General features: G+C 44.0%; 1 protein-coding gene across 9 annotated transcripts in view; it reads right to left on the bottom strand.

Annotated features, from left to right (window-relative positions):
• The window catches only part of LOC141259682 (E1A-binding protein p400-like), a 139,242-nt gene that overhangs the window by 94,329 nt on the left and 26,638 nt on the right, over positions 1-18,275 (bottom strand). For all 9 annotated transcript variants that reach the window (XM_073676074.1, XM_073676073.1, XM_073676070.1 and 6 more), the window contains 7 exons: positions 10,645-10,732; positions 9,344-9,451; positions 8,772-9,154; positions 8,038-8,319; positions 3,975-4,160; positions 3,663-3,803; positions 2,873-2,951 (listed from right to left, as the gene is read on the bottom strand). In XM_073676074.1, coding sequence (XP_073532175.1) covers positions 2,873-2,951; positions 3,663-3,803; positions 3,975-4,160; positions 8,038-8,319; positions 8,772-9,154; positions 9,344-9,451; positions 10,645-10,732 — 1,267 coding nt within the window. The remainder of the gene's footprint in view (positions 1-2,872; positions 2,952-3,662; positions 3,804-3,974; positions 4,161-8,037; positions 8,320-8,771; positions 9,155-9,343; positions 9,452-10,644; positions 10,733-18,275) is intronic.

The raw sequence follows: 18,275 nt of genomic DNA on the forward strand, positions 1-18,275 counted from the left end.
ACTGAAGGCATCAAAACTATGAATTAACACATGTGGAATTATATACTTAACAAAAAAGTGTGAAACAACTGAAAATATGTCTTATATTCTAGGTTCTTCAAATTAGCCACCTTTTGCTTTGATGACTGCTTTGCACACTCTTGGCATTCTCTTGATGAGCTTCAAGAGGTAGTCACCGGAAATGGTTTTCCCTTCACAGGTGTGCCCTGTCAGGTTTAATAAGTGGGATTTCTTGCCTTATAAATGGAGTTGGGACCATCAGTTGTGTTGTGCAGAAGTCAGGTGGATACACAGCTGATAGTCCTACTGAATAGACTGTTAGAATTTGTATTATGGCAAGAAAAAAGCAGCTAAGTAAAGAAAAATGAGTGGCCATCATTACTTTAAGAAATGAAGGTCAGTCATTCCGAAAAATTGGGAAAACTTTGAAAGTGTCCCCAAGTGCAGATGCAAAAACCATCAAGCGCTACAAAGAAACTGGCTCACATGAGTACCGCCCCAGGAAAGGAAGACCAAGAGTCACCTCTGCTTCTGAGGATAAGTTTATCCGAGTCACCAGCCTCAGAAATCGCAGGTTAACAGCAGCTCAGATTAGAGACCAGGTCAATGCCACACAGAGTTCTAGCAGCAGACACATCTCTACAACAACTGTTAAGAGGAGACTTTGTGCAGCAGGTCTTCATGATAAAATAGCTGGTAAGAAACCACTGCTAAGGACAGGCAACAAGCAGAAGAGACTTGTTTGGGGTATAGAACACAAGGAATGGACATTAGACCAGTGGAAATCTGTGCTTTGGTCTGATGAGTCCAAATTTGAGATATTTGGTTCCAACCACCGTGTCTTTGTGCGACGCAAAATACGTGAACGGATGGACTCTACATGCCTGGTTCCCACCGTGAAGCATGGAGGAGGAGGTCTGATGCTGTGGGGGTGCTTAGCTGGTTACACTGTTGGGGATTTATTCAAAATTGAAGGCATACTGAACCAGCATGGCTACCACAGCATCTTGCAGCAGCATGCTATTCCATCCAGTTTGCGTTTAGTTGGACCATCATTTATTTTTCAACAGGACAATGACCCCAAACACACCTCCAGGCTGTGTAAGGGCTATTTTACCAAGAAGGAGAGTGATGGGGTGCTACGCCAGATGACCTGGCCTCCACAGTCACAAGACCTGAACCCAATCGACATGGTTTGGGGTGAGCTAGACCGCAGAGTGAAGGCAAAAGGGCCAACAAGTGCTAAGCATCTCTGGGAACTCCTTCAAGATTGTTGGAAGACTATTTCCGGTGACTACCTCTTGAAGCTCATCAAGAGAATGCCAAGAGTGTGCAAAGCAGTCATCAAAGCAAAAGGTGGCTACTTTGAAGAACCTAGAATATAAGACATATTTTCAGTTGTTTCACACTTTTTTGTTAAGTATATAATTCCACATGTGTTAATTCATAGTTTTGATGCCTTCAGTGTGAATGTACAATTTTCATAGTCACGAAAATACAGAAAAATCTTTAAATGAGAAGGTGTGTCCAAACTTTTGGTCTGTACTGTACATGGTAAATAAAAAACCCAAAAAACCATTGTGGACTTGCACTTTTTTTGCAATTTCACCACACTTGGAATTTTTTTCCCATTTTCCAGTACATTGTGTGGCAGAAAGAATGCTGTCATTCAAAAGTACAACTCATCCCGCAAAAGACAAACTCTGATATGGCTATATACCTGGAAAAATAAAAAAGGTTTGGCTCTTGGAAAAGGGGAGCAAAAAAAAAAATGGAAAATTGCCCAGGAGCGAAGGGGTTAATCACCATTTGAGGTTTTCGGCTGATTAGAGTATGGTGCACTGGGGAGAGGCTCTACACTGGGTCTTCTCCTGCCTGTCTATGATTCCCCAGCCACTCCGCCTGCCTATGGTCTTTAAATTTTCAGTGATCTGCCTCTTCTATTCTTCAAACAGAGGAGGCAGCAGAGGGGCCGGGGAATCACAGACAGGGAGGAGCAGACCCAGTGTACCGTCCGGCCCCTGTGTACCCAAATCTAATTAGCAGAAAACTTCAACTGATGATTGAGCAAGCACGAAGTGGATTACTTCACCAAAGGTATAAATGTAATCAGTATTACAGAGACAGTACAGCCATGTACTTATTTTACATTACAAAATCGTGCTGACTGGTCCTCTTTAAAGGGGTTCTCTCAAGTGGTTATATGGGTAAAATTGCAAAGTGATGATAAAACTAATCAACTTTGCAATTTACCTCTTATTAAAAATCCTATTTGTTCTTAAGAATGGAGGTATTTATACCTTATTGTACAAATAGTTGCCTAGGTTACAATCTTAGAGTAGCGTGTTACCGCTTGCAGGAGCGATGCGTTACCGCCTGTTCGCGCCACTCTGACGCTGTTCTGAATACTGGATATTACCAGATTCAGCACCCCTGCATTTCTGCTATGCTGCGGAGGGAAACCTGCTTCAGCTAGCAGCCCGGTAGCGAACAGATTCAAAGCGATCATGCTGCTGGTTCGAACTGTAATTCTCCAGGAATACTCCGGAAAAGAAGGAATCCGGAGGCCAGGAGGGGTACACTACTGAAGAGGGAACACTAGAACAACCCCTTAAGAAGAAATGACAGTGGTATGGTGGTATGTAATACTGGCATACAACTGCTATGTGATTACTTTATGGTCACTGTTATGGAACTAGTACTTTACAGCTAGTTCATGTGTGATAGTTACAATGGCGGTGACAAATTTATGGATGTTACTACTGAGCTGGCACTACTATTCTTTCCACTATACTGTACGGGCACGGCAGTGTTTGCAGAGTGGCACCAATCTATAAATACTGTGTGATTATAGTGAGAAAACAATCTTTACCTTTCATTGAGTCCATATTTAAGTTTAGCGTTTTCCTCCTTTTTTCTTGAAACTCCATTTGTAACTTAATTTCTACAACCTAAAATGTATGAAAATATAATTTTTTAGTAATATAATATGATCACTGTAAGCATTTGTTACAATATACAATAGAATCTTCTCTGTAACGACCAACTAAAATATCATTAAAGAATTGTTTGCTATAGAGGTGATCTCCGGAAACAAGAAGCACTTTTCATAAAAAACATTACAAATCCGTCTCATTTAGATCAGTGGGGGTCTTCTCAATGATCTATTCTTCTGGAGAAGTTAACACAAGCGTATGAAAAATTGTCATCCAAAAAAAATGACGTTTTCTCATAAGCATGTTGGTCCTTTGTCATCCATATGTCCATTTTATACATCTGTATGACATTTATTTTTTAGATCCACAATTAAAGACATAATAAAAGGCCTAGCAAAATTTCCTTTGAAATGGATTCTGACTGTTTCCACCTTGCATTCATTTTTTTTGAGCACCCATTGAAATTTATGGGGTGAAATCATACGAGACTAGCATGCGCTGCAATTTTTCCCCACCAACTGTCAGCCCATGTGGAAAAACGTTCATGTGAACTACTATATTAATTAACATTGGTCCATGTGCTGACTGCATGGGGACCGCTTTGCATTCGGACAGCACAGGGACCGAAAATACGTTTGTATGAAGTTAGTCTAATGGAGAGATTGTGACTTCAGCATCCTGGTACAATTTTTCATGAGCCCTGGAAGTAATAAAATAAGCTCTCACTTGTTCAATGTTAAACCAGAAATACTCAATCTCTCTAGCAATCGTAGCAGCAATCCGCTTCAGTTTGTTCTCCTCCTCTTTCTGGGCTCGCTCATTGTTCGCTCTCTTTTCGTCATGATAACGGGCAGCAGTTCTCACCAACTATACAGAGAAAACAGAAAAATTGAGTGATTCTTAAAAACTTTCCATCAACATCTGCGATCAGGAGTTAAGATCTTTAACCTCTCCTTGCATTTATAGTACATGCAGCAAATAGCTGTAAAATGATCTAATCTAGTAACATAATAACCAGGGGTGTTTCTTAAAGTTTACCTTCTTAGCACAAGCCATCTTCCACATCCTTTCTTGAGCAAAGTCTGCAGCCATCCACTGCATCTCTTCTAACAAGTAATCCCAGTGAGATTTGGGCCTGGACGGTTCTTGTAGCTTTGGAAGTTTCCTCAAAGACCACAAACCTTCTTTACGGAGCTCTGCAATGCGCTGATGGACAAGGTTTTCCTATGAGGTGTAGAGTAAATAAAGAGTCAAGTAGACAGGGAAACCAGCCATCCAATGAACTATCTTTACAATCCATACTTATAGGACCTCCACCACCTATTGATGAGAAGGGTCCCTTGACTCATTATTCTGGTCAACTTGGTCAATGTGGCATAAAGGAAGGACTAGGAGCTGGCCGCACATCACTCCATATTCTAAATACACAAGCCATCATCTATGCAGGTAATAAATTAACTTTTTGCTACTCATCTTAAAATCCTTTTCTTGTCACAATCATTAGGGGACACATAGACCATGTATTATAGCTACTGGCACTAGAAAGCGGACACTAAGTAGATAAAGGGTAATGCTAAACCATCTGAGAGGAGCCTGATGTAGGGCAGAGACACTTATTCCAGAAATGTATCACTTACTGGGCTGCTTGCTGCAGTTTTAATACAATCACTTTTTTATTTGGTGCAAATTTAGCAGTTCTCTGAATGTTGAGCTCACTATAACCCTGCCTACACCCCTGATTGGCAGCTTACTGTGTACACTGTGCATAGGCAGAAAGCTGTCAATCAGTGGTGGGGGTGAGGTTATACAGAGCTCATGAATATGCTTGACTACCTGGCAGCAGGTTTACTAGTCCTCTAGTGATAATCTCCTGCTGATAAAACAGCAAATAAAACAGTCATTTTATCAAAACTACAGCAAGCAGCCTAGTAAGTAACAAATTGCTGGAATCAGGTTCTCAGTCTCTACACTATAATTCTTTCAGGTTAGGTTCCAAAAACCTGGTGCCATATTCCCTTTAAGTGTTTGTTCCTCTCACCAGCTATATCTCTCTTGCAAGAACTGAGCTAATCAGCTTGTAGCAATTAGTAGGAGAAGCAAAGAAAAAACTAAATAATGACAGAACAACTAATCTATTGGGAACAAATCTCCTCCTCAGGACATTAGATAAAGTACCCGTAAGTAAAAAAAAATTAGGTTGGTGAGATGTCATCCAATAAACGTGAAGAGAAAATGATTTTATGGTGGGTAACAAAAAAATTATTTTTTCCTCTCCATGTTACTGGGGGACATTGAGACCTTGGGAAGTTCAAAAGCAATTATTAAGGATAGGAAAATGAAGAGCAATCACAGATAGAGCCCAGATGTCTCCGAACCATACGGCTTGGAAATGCATTGCTGGAGGCAAGGTATGCCCCTAAGGAACTCAGAAGAGGATCGGCTAAACTCTATAAATAAATTAATTAAAGGGGTTGTCCCACAAAGAAAGAACATTTTACTCAATAGATCTTGTAATAGAAATAAGTTTCACAATTGGTTAAAAAAAAAATTCCTGTGCTGAGATAATCTTATAATTGTGCCCTGTGCAGGGGTGGAAGCAAAAGAAGATACAGACAGGACAGCATGGGATCTAAGATCTATTACTTAAAATGTACTTTGCTTGTGGGACAACCCCTTAAAGGGAATCTGTCACCTCCTGGGATTTTTCAGACCTCTAATATGGGCATACAGAAGACAGAAATGTGAATCTATACATACCTGTATGGCCCATAGCAGAGGTCTGGTTGCTGTGTAATAGATTTTTTATTAAATTATCTCTGCTAAGCTTCGCATCCCCCGGACGCCAAGAAATCCCCGCCTACTAGCCCTATTTCCATACTCACCCCACCTCCCCTGCACATCACAGGGCCCTGTGATGTGCAGTTCCCGCGCCTGCACAGTTTCCTCTGTTCGGACGGCACTCTTCTCCCTGCCGTCAGTGTAGTGTTTTGCAGCAGAGAACTTGTGCGCAGGCGCTGGGAAGGCAGAGTGACTCACCGGCGCCTGCACACAAGTTCCCTGCTGCACAACACTACACTGATGGCAGGAAGAAGAGCGCCGTCCGTACAGAGGAAACAGCACAGGCGCAGGATCTGCCGAGGATTCTTATTATTAGATTTATTTGATCAGGCAACTAATCAGTAGGGGGTGGGCAGTCCCCATGTGCCTATAAAGGCCTTATGAGTTAAACCATTAGGTTTAAGGTTGAGCTGTTCCATAGAGCAGAATGGTAAGCAAAATAAAAGGAACAGTATGGGACAAGGCCAAGGAAATTGTCTCAGGAAGAAATCAAGAGACCCAACACTCATGTGCAGGCAAGACACAATGATGTAAAAGAACAGTTTTTAAATAAAGAATGGTCCTGGCCAGAAAGCCCATGTTGTTTGGGCTTAGGTTCTTAATGTTTAACTGAAGCTGAACAAAATGAGCAAGAGTAATCAATAACTTGCCGATTTCGAAGCCGCCAATGTTATGAAGTCCTGGTATTGTAAATGATGTAATGCATCCATAAGGAAGAATAAATCCTTGTGCCTTTGTGCGGAGCTGCTGGCAATCCAATAGGAGGGCCACAAGATATTAGTAGCGTGATTGGATTACAGGGGTCAAGGACTAAGAGCAGGAGCATCCCCCGTTCCTATTAGAGTGGACTAATAGGTTTGAAGGACCCATGATACCACTCCTGTGGAAGAAGAGAACAATCACTCTCTGAGTGAGAATGGCATGAATCACCAAAGAAGTGAAGCCTGGGAGGAATAGTCTGCATAAAAAAGGTTTGAGAAAAGAAAGAACATTCTATTTGCAGCCTATGGAGTCAGCATCACATAACCAGACCCTGGATATAATAAGGAGTCAGATAGCCAGATAAAGAAAGGTCTCTCATCCTTCCTTAAGAAAGTTAGAAGAGAGGACAGTTCTACTAGTAATTAGCAGACCTGCAGGTAGGGTCTGGAGAATGTGCACCATGAGAGGAGTGCTTAGTGGGAGGCCACTTCATGATAATAATAATAATAATTTTTATTTTTATAGCGCCAACATATTCCGCAGCACTTTACAAATTCTAGGGGGGAGTTATACAGACAATACAGCCTTGATATATTAAATAGGATAAATAATAATACATGGACTGGTCGCCTGCCAGTATGTGTACAGTCCTGACCGAGGCTATTATGTGCATGGTCGGTATGAACCTGAAATTGAAGATTTTAATATGGGGGAAAATTGGGATGGACAGATAGTGTGTGGAGGCGATACGCCAGTCTAAAGAAATGGGTTTTTAGGGTCCGCTTGAAACTGTGGGTATTGGGAGTTAATCGAACTGTCCTGGGTAGTGCATTCCAAAGAATTGGCGCATCACGCGAGAAATCTTGGAGACGGGAGTGGGAAGTTCGGATTATGGAGAATTTTAGTTTTAAGTCATTGGCAGAACGGAGGGCACGTGTAGGGTGGTAGACTGAGACAAGGGAGGAGATGTAGGGGGGTACTGAAGCATGGAGCGATTTGTGGATAAGCGTGATAAGTTTAAATTGAACTCTATATTGGATGGGCAACCAATGCAATGACTGGCACAGGGAAGAGGCATCGGTGTAGCGGTTGGCGAGGAATATGATCCTGGCTGCTGCATTAAGGACGGATGATCTTAGTGGGTGTTGGTTTCTGAAGGAGGCTGGCTTCAATAGCTCTTCAGCCTCATTTGCATATCAATTTAAACACTGATTTATCAGGAATAGAGGAATGGACTGGCCATATAACGGTATTGCCTCCTATCTACAGGACACAGCTAAAACCGATTAGCTCATACCTTCAGGAGGTGTATGGCTGGTGGGAGAAGCAAACACCTAAAATGACAACCTCCTAGTGGCAGCAGCTGTAACCCAAAGTCTCAGTGTCCTCCAATGACACGGAGGAGAAATCTGATACTGGAATTCATTTTGAGCACTAATCATATGACCTATTGTATAACCCAAAAAAGTAAGAAAGCTGTAAAAAAAATTGCAGAAGAGACGGACAATAAGGTAACCTTGCTTCCGCCAGTGGAATAACTGTATGGCATTTGGCGTCTTACCTGTTCCATCAGTTTGTCCGGTGAGTTCTCAGGAGTTGCTCCAGCTATACTCTGTGCAGGAGTCTGGATTTTGATGCCAGGTGCTCCTGCAGAGGCTTTGGATACTGCAGCGGATAGAGCTTTATTTGTGGTTTGGTTCGTTCTGTTTGTTGGCAGTGAGAAGGACGCAACCGTGCTATTGGTAGAGATGGCAGCAGGAGCCACGAAGGAACTTGGCTGTGCGCTGCTGTTGGCGAGACGTTGCTGAGGAGACTCTGTAACCGGCCTCATCAGGGTGACGGTCTAAGAGGAAACAACATACTGCTAACAAAATCATAAGGCACTGAGAATCAGAGATGGCAATGATGCCAACAAAACTGCCACCTATCCGTCAAACAGCCAGGAATCCTGTCGCTCGCCTGCTCCACACATAAATGGCAAGGGAAGGATGAGATATACAAATTCCCACTGTTTTTGCAGTATGCATTTTAATCTATATACAAGTGCATGTACATCTCTATACATTGGTGTGGACTAGTTTGACTGGCCGGGCACGGGATTCTGCCCGGTCGCTTGGGCCTAAGGACTGCCTTGACTATGGAACTATTAAGGACACTCTGCTGGCCTTTTTTACCCTCACCCTGTGTTGTCTGAGTAGTGTTACACCCACGGAAGACCCCGGGTCTTCACAATTGGTATCTCTAGTGTGACAAAACAGATAGACAGGAATCTCTTGAAAATTAAACTTTTCTTACCTGTTGGTGAACTGCGCCTTGTGCCTGTGATACAGTTATTGGGATGTGAGCATGAAATGTTGGCTGCAGGGACTGCGAGATCGGCGACGGCAGCTGATTCTGGGAAGATGTCTGGATCGGTACCCCTGGGGTCTGCGTTTTGACTTGTACCTGGATCTGAGGCTGAATTTGACCTTCTGAGATTTGCTGTTTTGCCAGGTGCAGGGCAGCTGGAAGGGAAGATATGGGAATATTGGGAGTCTGCACCCTGCCAGGCAACTGCGGAGGAGGGGTGTGCAGGCTGGCAGCATTCTGCACAGGGGGTCCCTTGGATGGATCATATTGTAGTTGGTTCTGCTTCTGCCCTGTCAGCTGTACGGTCTGAGGAGTAGGAGGCATTCCCCCTGGACAGAAAAATACAGGAAAATAACAATTACATCTGTGCAAGGTAACGCCGGACCAACATTGAATGTAAAATTCAGGTGTAATGCAGGTAAAAAGAATCAGAAATAAAACTAAAGAGCTATAATCAAACAATCACCACAAAGAAACTTCAGAAACCTCTCATGTAAAACCTTTGGAGGTGGCATTACCTTGTGCGGTGGGCATAAGTTGCTGAAGGGGCACCCCAGATGCCACCCCTGCATGCTGGTAAACCATTCCATGACGTGTTACATCAAGACGTGGTCTCTTGTTGGGGTCTGCAGTGATAAAAAAGACTTCTCTTATAATGAGCAGCAATCGTTTCCTAGGGTTAAGCCCCCGTCTCACATAGCGAGATCGCTAGCGAGATCGCTGCTGTGTCACGGTTTTGGTGACGCAACAGCGACCTCACCAGCGATGTCGCTATGTGTGACACTTTGCAACGATCAGGCCCCTGCTGTGAGGTCGCTGATCGCTGCAAAGTGTCCAGGACCATTTTTTGGTCCTTGCCCTCCCGCGGGTCAGCACACATCGCTGTGTGTGACCAGCGGGACCAGCGATCAGGCTGGTAACCATGATAAACATCGGGTTACTAGGGGCACACGCGCCCCTAGTAACCCGTTGTTTATCATGGTTACGAGCCTGCAAAAGTGAGCGGTAACCTCCCGCTCACTGTAGCAGAGTGGTAACCATGATAAACATCGGGTTACTAGGGGCACACGCGCACCTAGTAACCCGTTGCTTATCATGGTTACGAGCCTGCTAAAGTGAGCGGTAACCTCCCGCTCACTGTAGCAGAGTGCTAACCATGATAAACAATGGGTTACTAGGTGCGCGTGTGCCCCTAGTAACCCGCTGTTTATCATGGTTACCAGCCTGCTCCTGCTTCAGCAGGCTGGTAACCGGAGCAGGACATCGTGGAAAGATGTCGCTGCTCCCCTGATCGTTGGTGAGCCTGCCTGTTTGACAGCTCAGCAGGGACCACATAGCGACGCAGCAACGATCCCTGACAGGTCGTATCGTTGTCGGGATCGTTGCAGCGTCGCTAAGTGTGACGGGGCCTTTAGTCTTAAGCTATTGTTACAAAAGACAATAACTGAAAAAAAGGCAAAGACAAGTCCAAAAGGAGCATTCGGGTTAGAAGAAGTTATCACCTACTCACAGATTGGTGAGGGTCGACAGTTGAGATCTCTGGCAGCCCCATAGAGAATGAATGGAACCGCAGTCAGACATGTGCACTGCTGCTCCACTGAAAAATAAATCCCCCCATTCTAACAATCAATTGGGGTATCAGCGGTCGGTCCACCACCAATCTAAGTCCCATAGAGAATGAATCCTCTGGATAGTTGATAATGTCTTCTTACCAAGATAAACCTTTCAACTGCTGGAAGTGTTGATATCACCATTCACTTAATAGCAGATACATGTGGTGCCATCAATTTGGCCAAACTACTCCTTGCTGTAGACATACCTGCTTGTGTTAGGGCTTGTTGTCTCTTAAAGGCCTCGATATCTATTGCATTTGCTGCTCCTACTGCTCCACTCCCAGTTAGAGATTGCTATTTGTGATAAAACACAACACACAATAGGTGTTAAATATAATAAAAAACCCCAAAAAACATAACATCAACTCTAATTTTTGTAAAGTGAGTAAAACATGCATCTCTAATAAAACGAATTGAGGCTTCCCGTACTGTAGTGCACATTTGGACTGGTACTTTGTGAACAGTGAGCATTTACGGTACAAATATATCTATATATATATATATATATACACATTTATCGTGTCTTCGCGGTTGAAACAATATATTGTATCTCCAGTAATCTGAATTCTCCATTACTGAAGATCACAGACCGGATATGAAGCAACAAGATCTGGAAATACTTAGCAATCAGCTCTCTGAACATTGCCTCCCTGACTCTACCAAGAAATAACATCGTACAATATATTCATAAGAAAGTTCTCACAACTCTCCTTCTGATGCAACAGTTCATGCTTGCCATTATCATAATAATTCACATATACTTACGTCAACATTTTCTGTATATAATGTTACTGGAGCGGAAGAACGGTGTCAGAAATGTGAAGGCTGCAGCTGATCGGCAGTCGATGACTGACAGCAGCGGTCATGTGACATTGTTTATGTCAGGAGTGTGACAAAGGACATAGCGCTAAGATTGCAGGAGCAGCACTAGTCTAATAGCTAAGTATAGATTTTAATCTATCTAGAACGCTGGGGACAATAATAAGGGGTTGTCCGTAGAGGACAAGTCTTATAAAAGTCTCCTCGTAAAAGGCCCATTAGTGCACATTAAAACTAAAAATAGCTTTTCTTAAAAGGGGATTTCATATCGCTGGGCTCTTTTTAGAACATGAAATTAGTAGGGTCCTACTTCTGGCACCCCCCCCCCACAATTACTTGACTGAGGGACTGTGGCACTCCCCCTGAAGATGTCATGTTAACGGAAACAAGGTTAGGTTTTAATAAGATACTGATCCTTCGCAGTGTTGGTCACAAGTTCTGCCTAATTTTTAGTGGCCAAAACTGTGATCATGAACTGAACGGTTTATAGTAACAAGTCACTACAAGTTTCCAACAAATATTAATGATTTATAAGGTAACAGAGACATGCTTGAAAGTTTGTGAACCCTTCAGCGTTTTCCATATTTCTGCATAAATTTGACATAAAACAAGATAACGAGAACCAAATAAAAGACAGGAGTCAAAAATGTTATGTCCTCAGAAATCTCCTTTGATTGTGCCATGATACACTTCCACAAATAGGACTTGTGAAGATTAGACTTTTATAGATTCCGGTTATATAACCGCTTCATACCATGGCCATTTTCCATTTTTTTTGCTCCCCTTCTTCCCAGAGCCATAACTTTTTTATATTTTCGTCAATATGGCCGTTTGAGGGCTTGTATTTTGCGGGACGAGTTGTACTTTTGAATGACACCATTGATTTTACCATATAGTGTACTGGAAAACGGGATAACAAAATTCCAAGTGAGGTGAAAGTGCAATTCCACAATTATTTTTGAAGTTTTTTATTTACCATGTCACTCTATGATAAAACTGACCTGGCAATATGATTCCTCAGGTGAGTACGAGTACGCAGATACCAAACATGTATATTTTTGCTTTGTTTTTTTATTTAAGTGGTGAAAAAAAATTCCGAAATTTGTTTGAAAAAAAAGTTTTTGCGTTTGTTGCCATTTTTTGAGACCCGTAACGTTTCCGTCTTTCGGGATCTGGGGCCAGGTGAGAGGTTATTTTTTGTGCGCTGAGCTGCCGTTTTTACGGGTATCATTTTGGGGTACATAAGATGTTTTGATCGCCTATTATAACATTTTATTGCAATGTTGCGGCAGCTAAAAAATCGTAATTCTGGCGCTTGCTAATCTGAATAATTTATTCTATATTTTGATAGATTGGACATTTCTGAATGCAGCGATACCAAATTTGTGTATTTTGTTAACTGCTTTATTTTCAATGTGGCAAGAGGGGGGTGATTTGAACTTGTGTTTTGTTTTTTTCAGATTTTTAAAAACTTTTTTTTTTCCACTTTTTACGGAATTTAATAGTCGCCTTAGGGGACTTGAAGCTGCGATCGTCTGATCGCCTGTGCTATACATAGCAGTGTTTAAGCACTGCTATAAATTGCAAAAATCACGATTTTCTATAAACGAGTATCATAATGACAGGCACGGGGGTCTTGTGCAAACCATCAGCTGTCATGACAAGCCATCAGCGTTTTGTGACAGGGGCGCCGATGGGCAGCCGGAATGATGCGCTTCTGGCCAGCACGTGTTAAATCCAGCTCTCAAAGATTGACAGCGGGATTTAACTGGTTAATAAAAGCGGCTGGCGCTCCAATCCACCTGACGCGCCCCCTGGGCCTGTGCTGCTGCTGCTGTGCAGGGGGAATACCCGGAGCCGGATCGCTGGGGGTTGTAGTCTCCGTGGCGCTGACCCGGTCCGTGCCCAGGGTGGTCAAACCAGTGGCAGTCTTTATGTATAGCAAATGTCCGACTACGCATCCCGTGGATTGCGGTCAGTGGGGACCGCCGCTGCGCTGCCGACCGCTGAGGCTGATGTTGGTTGCGCAGCTGAGTATGGGATAACTCCCCACGGGAGGAGTATTGCCTCAGGGCAGCTAATGTGGAAGATGGTGGTAGTGATGGTGTGAGTGTCCCAGTACTGATGGTGCTGGTGCGGCGATGAAACACAGAGACTTGTAATTGCAGTTTCCAAAGCTTTACTCACGGTTGTTATTCAGGTCAATGCTGCAGGCGATGACTGCCCAAGCCGTGCTGTGTCCACCAGGTGAGGGACTCGGTCAACTTCCAGGCATTTCCAGAGCGTGGTTCAAAGCTCCCCTCTCTTCCTTTCTACTGGCCGTCCCCACCAGTGACCCACCTTTGTCCAGCTTCCTCGGGCCTTCTGTTGGCGAAACCTCTCCCGGTTTCCCTGACCCTATGCGGTATGCCTTTCTGGTGGATGTAGTGAGGGGTCGCACCAAGATGTGGTCACAACCTCCGGTTTTGGCTGAGGATTAGTCGCCTCCACCAATTTGGGTTCCGGTACCCTATTCTGCCAACCCTTCACCCAGTATCTCCTCTGGGCATATGGGGTTCCTTCTGCCTTCGTGTCTCTGGGCCTTTCTCTGTGTTCCTTGCTTCCTTTCTCCTCTGTTCCAGTTCCTTTCTTACTTTCCTTTCTGTTCCTCCTCCTCTCTCTCTCTCAGGCTCCAGCCTCCTGACAAGGCCTGCCTGCAGAGCAGAGCCCATGCAGGGGCTCTGCTTCCTGTCTTCTCCTCAGACTGTCTCCACTGAACTGAACTGGACTGAACCCTGTTCTAAGATGGTGCCCACCTTTTATACCTCCTTCTGACACCCGAGCCCAGGTGACTAGCAACCAATGGGCTCCTATCTATGCCCAGAGACCCACCCCTATCTGCTCCTACACCACTGGGTATTCCTTTCCCCGCCCCACTCCAGCCAGGGACAGAAGCTGTCGTGCCTGTGTGGCACCCCAGGGGTCTGGTTTCCACAGTAACGGCAATGTTATGTCTGAGAGCAGGTGGGAGGTCTCTTGGTCAGGAATCCTATGCATGCCACACCTCCTGCCCAGTCCTGGGAGGGGAAGAACTTCCCCTATATAAACCTGGGGCTGAGGCAGGGTTAGAGAGTTCAGAGGGAGAGTTCAGCCAGGAGGGCTGACAGGGAGCTGTGGCTCCGGCTGGGCCCAGCTCCTGGGCCATGCCAGAAGTAGAGACAGAGAAGAGAAGCAGCTATGGGAAGAAACAACAGGAGCTCTGTGGGAGCAGTGTTACAAGGAGTCAGGGGCTGGCAGCTGCAGAGCTCGCCCTGACTGAGAAGATTTCTTACCGGACCCGGAGTCCGAGGCTGTGGGGACTAACTCCTACCCAGCAGCAGAATCCATCAGGCAGGGGATTTCAGGTCCTCTGGCCAAGAAACCCGAAGGCACGGTCACACGCATGGGACCAGCACCGCCATCGTGGAGCGGAAGCTACTAGAAGGCCCCGAGTCACCGGCCATACGGGTGAGCACCACACGGTACACTCAGGGACGTGGGCTACTTATACCCGCCTCTAGCAAGGTAGCCAGAAGAGTACAGTTAGTTTGGGAGGCCTACAACTCCGCCTGGCCAGGGGAGATCCCATCTGCTCAAGGACTGACCAGGCCCCAATCGCTAGCCAGTACTCCGGGAGGGTCTATCGTTGTCACCAGTAAAGACCCTGAACTACACCGTACCGTCTCTGAGTGGTTCCTGCTACCCCCATCATCCACGTCGGCTGCCCTGAGGCCATACCCCTCCCGTTGGGGGTTATACTATCACGCTGCACAATCCTACCACCGGCCTCAGCGGTCTGCCCTGCAGCGGCAGCTCCTTCGCTGCATTCAACGGGTGGCGTAGTCGTCCAACATCTACCGCTAATACAGCGCCACTTAGTCTGACTCCCTGGGCACGGACCGGGTCACCGCCACGAGACTACAACCCTCAACAGATCCGGCTCCGGGTAAGCTCCCGCGTGCGCAACGCTGCGCGACACAGGCCCAGGGGTGCGTCACCTGCACTTCTGTGGGAGCACCGTTGAGCTGTCCCTCGGAAATGGGGTGTGTGTGGTGCATGCAGCTAAACGAGTCCTGGTCCACACTCCATCCTTACCCGGGAGTGGAATATCACACCTCTGGTCTGAGGTGCAATACCCCTGTAGCAGCTACACATCCATGGCTGTTAAAGTTACGGAGACCGCATCAAAGTCAGGGACAAGGCATATGACAGGTTTACGTCATATGTCGTGAAGGGGTAAAATATAAACAGGTCGCCCACTCACACCTGATTGTCATCCCATTGATTTAAAATACTAGACTCTAATTTCACCTTCAAATTATCTGCTGATCTTAAAGGTTCACATACTTCTGCCAGTCACAGACATGTAATATTAAATGATTTCCTCACAAAACAAAATGACATTGTGTGAAAATCTGATCTGGTTTTAGGTCAAATTTATGCAGAAATATGAAAAATTCTGAAGGGTTCACAAACTTTCAAGCCCTACTGTAGATGCTGTTCAGTTTTCCCCAAAACAGGTTCTCACCTCATCATACTGATAATAAACCCCGGAATATACTTTGTCACAATGTTACTGTGACTGTAATAGCAACATAAGTGTTAAATAGCTGTGCTATACATGTATATAAGTGATGTGTTATATAAGCGTGATATACAGTGGCATGTAAAAGTTAAGCAAGTTGAAGATGAAAAATTTCTAAAAGAGCTAAAGTTAAAGATGACACATTTCCTTTGATTTTTAGACTAAAAAATATATATTGCCATTTTTTACATTTTGAAAATTACAAAAAAGAAAATGGGCTGATGCAAAAGTTTGGGCACCCTGCATGGTTAGTACCTAGTAGCACTCCCTTTTGCAAGTATCACAGCTTGTAAACACTTTTTGTATCCAGCCAAGAGTCTTTCAATTCTTATTTGAGGGATTTTCATCCATTCTTCCTTGGAAAATTCTTTCAGTTCTGTGAGATTCCCGAGTCGTCTTGCAAGCACTGCCATTTTGAGGTCTAGACACAGATTTTCAATGATGTTCAGATCAGGGGACTGTGAGGAGCATTATAAAACCTTCAGCTTGCTACTGTGGATTTTGACGTGTGTTTTGAATCATTAATCCATTGGTAGAAGCCATCCTCTTTTTAACTTCAGCATTTTTACAGATGGTGTTGTTTGCATCAAGGATCAGATAAGGGTAAGTTAGGAGCATGGAGAGGTACGAGAACCCAGCGTCTCCACCTTCAGGAGCAATCCGGGAGACAGGGATTGACTAGGGCGCCCCTAGTTCAAGGGATCAGGTGAGTGCCCACACAGTCCCTTGTCACTACGTGACACCGAATCTTCGTGATGTGGGCTCTGCATGCTGCTATTTTTTATTTAACATGAAACAACTGCAATAGAATTGAAGTGTAGACTTTCAGCTTTAATTTAATTCAGCTTTAATTAAAGGGGTTGAACAAAAATATCCTGTGAATTGTTTAAGAATTGGAACAATTTTTCGACAAAGCCTCCTCATTTCGAGGCTCACAAGTAATTGGACAAAATCAACTTTATCATAAATAAAATGTTCATTTTTAATACTTTATAGAGAGTTCTTTGCAGGCAATGACTGCCTGAAGTCTGGAAGCCATGGACGTCACCAAACGCTGGGTTTCCTCTGTGATGCTTTTCCAGCTGCAGCTGACTTTAGATGTTGCTTATTTGTGGATCTTTCTGCCTTAAGTTTTGTCTTTAGCATGTGAAATGCATGCTCAATGGGGTTGAGATCTAGTGACTCACTCAGCCATTGCAGAATATTCCACTTCTTTGCCTTAAACTCTTGGGTTTCTTTCGCAATATGTTTTGGGTCATTGTCCATCTGTACTATGAAGCAGCATCCAATCAGCCTTGCTGCATTTGGTGGAATCTGAGCAGAAAGTGTCACCCTGTGCACTTCAGAATTCATTCGGCTGCTTCTGTCCTCAGTCACATCATCACTAGTAACCCAGTGCCATTGGAAGCCATCACATTGCCTCCACCATGTTTTACGGAGTTGTGCTGTGCTTTGGATCATGAGCCGTTCCAAACCATCTCCATATTTTCTTTTTATCATTCTGGTACAGGTTGATCTTAGTTTCATCTGTTCAAAGAATGTTTTTCCAGAACTGGGCTGTCTTCTTTAGATGTCTTTTGGCAAAAATCTAATCTGGCCTTTTTATTTTTAAGGAAGAATAACGGTTTGCACCTTGTGCTAGCCCTCTGTATTTGCTCTCATTAAGTCTTCTCTTTATGGTAGACTTGGATACTGAAACACCTACTTGCTGGAGAGTAGTCTTCAATCGGGTGGGTCTGTGGGCGTCCAGGCCTTTGTTAAGTTCCCAAGCTCACGTGTGCGCTCTTTTTTTTGCAGAATGTAAGAAATTTGGCCACTCCTAACATTTCTGCTATCTCCCTAATGGATTTCCTTTTTTTTTTTTTCAGTCTAATGATGGTCTGTTTCTCTTCCAGTGAGAGCATCTTTGACCACATATTGTGGGTTCACAGCAACAGCTGCCAAATGCAAATACCACACCTGAAATCAGCTCCAGACCTTTTATCTGCTGAATTGATGATGGATTAATGAGGGACTAGCCCATTGCTGCCCATTAAAGAGTTTTTGAAGTAATTGTCCAATTACTTTTGGTGCCTTAAAAAAGATGCAGTTACATTTTTTAACATTACAGAGATGTAATTCCTAAACCCTTACTCAAATTAGTATGTGAATACCCTCAAATTAAAGCTGAGCAATTTTGAATTGTATTGATTTAATAACTATATCGTGAATATGTTTTGATAAACAGCTAAAATGCCAAAACTTTTGTCACTGTCAAAATATTTCTTGACCTAACTGTATCTATTTAACCTTCGTCCGGCTGAAAAGGTACAATTGTAACTATTCCGTTTTAAAATTGCAATAACTTTTTTTTTCGAAAAGCCGTAGAGGGCTGAAATTTCATGACATCTCTGCAGTTTTGGTCCAGAATATATT

This window comes from Phyllobates terribilis, unplaced genomic scaffold (assembly GCF_046119375.1).
Source record: "Phyllobates terribilis strain yellow unplaced genomic scaffold, ASM4611937v1 Scaffold_1__5_contigs__length_1240528914, whole genome shotgun sequence".
Taxonomy (NCBI): Eukaryota; Metazoa; Chordata; class Amphibia; order Anura; family Dendrobatidae; genus Phyllobates; species Phyllobates terribilis.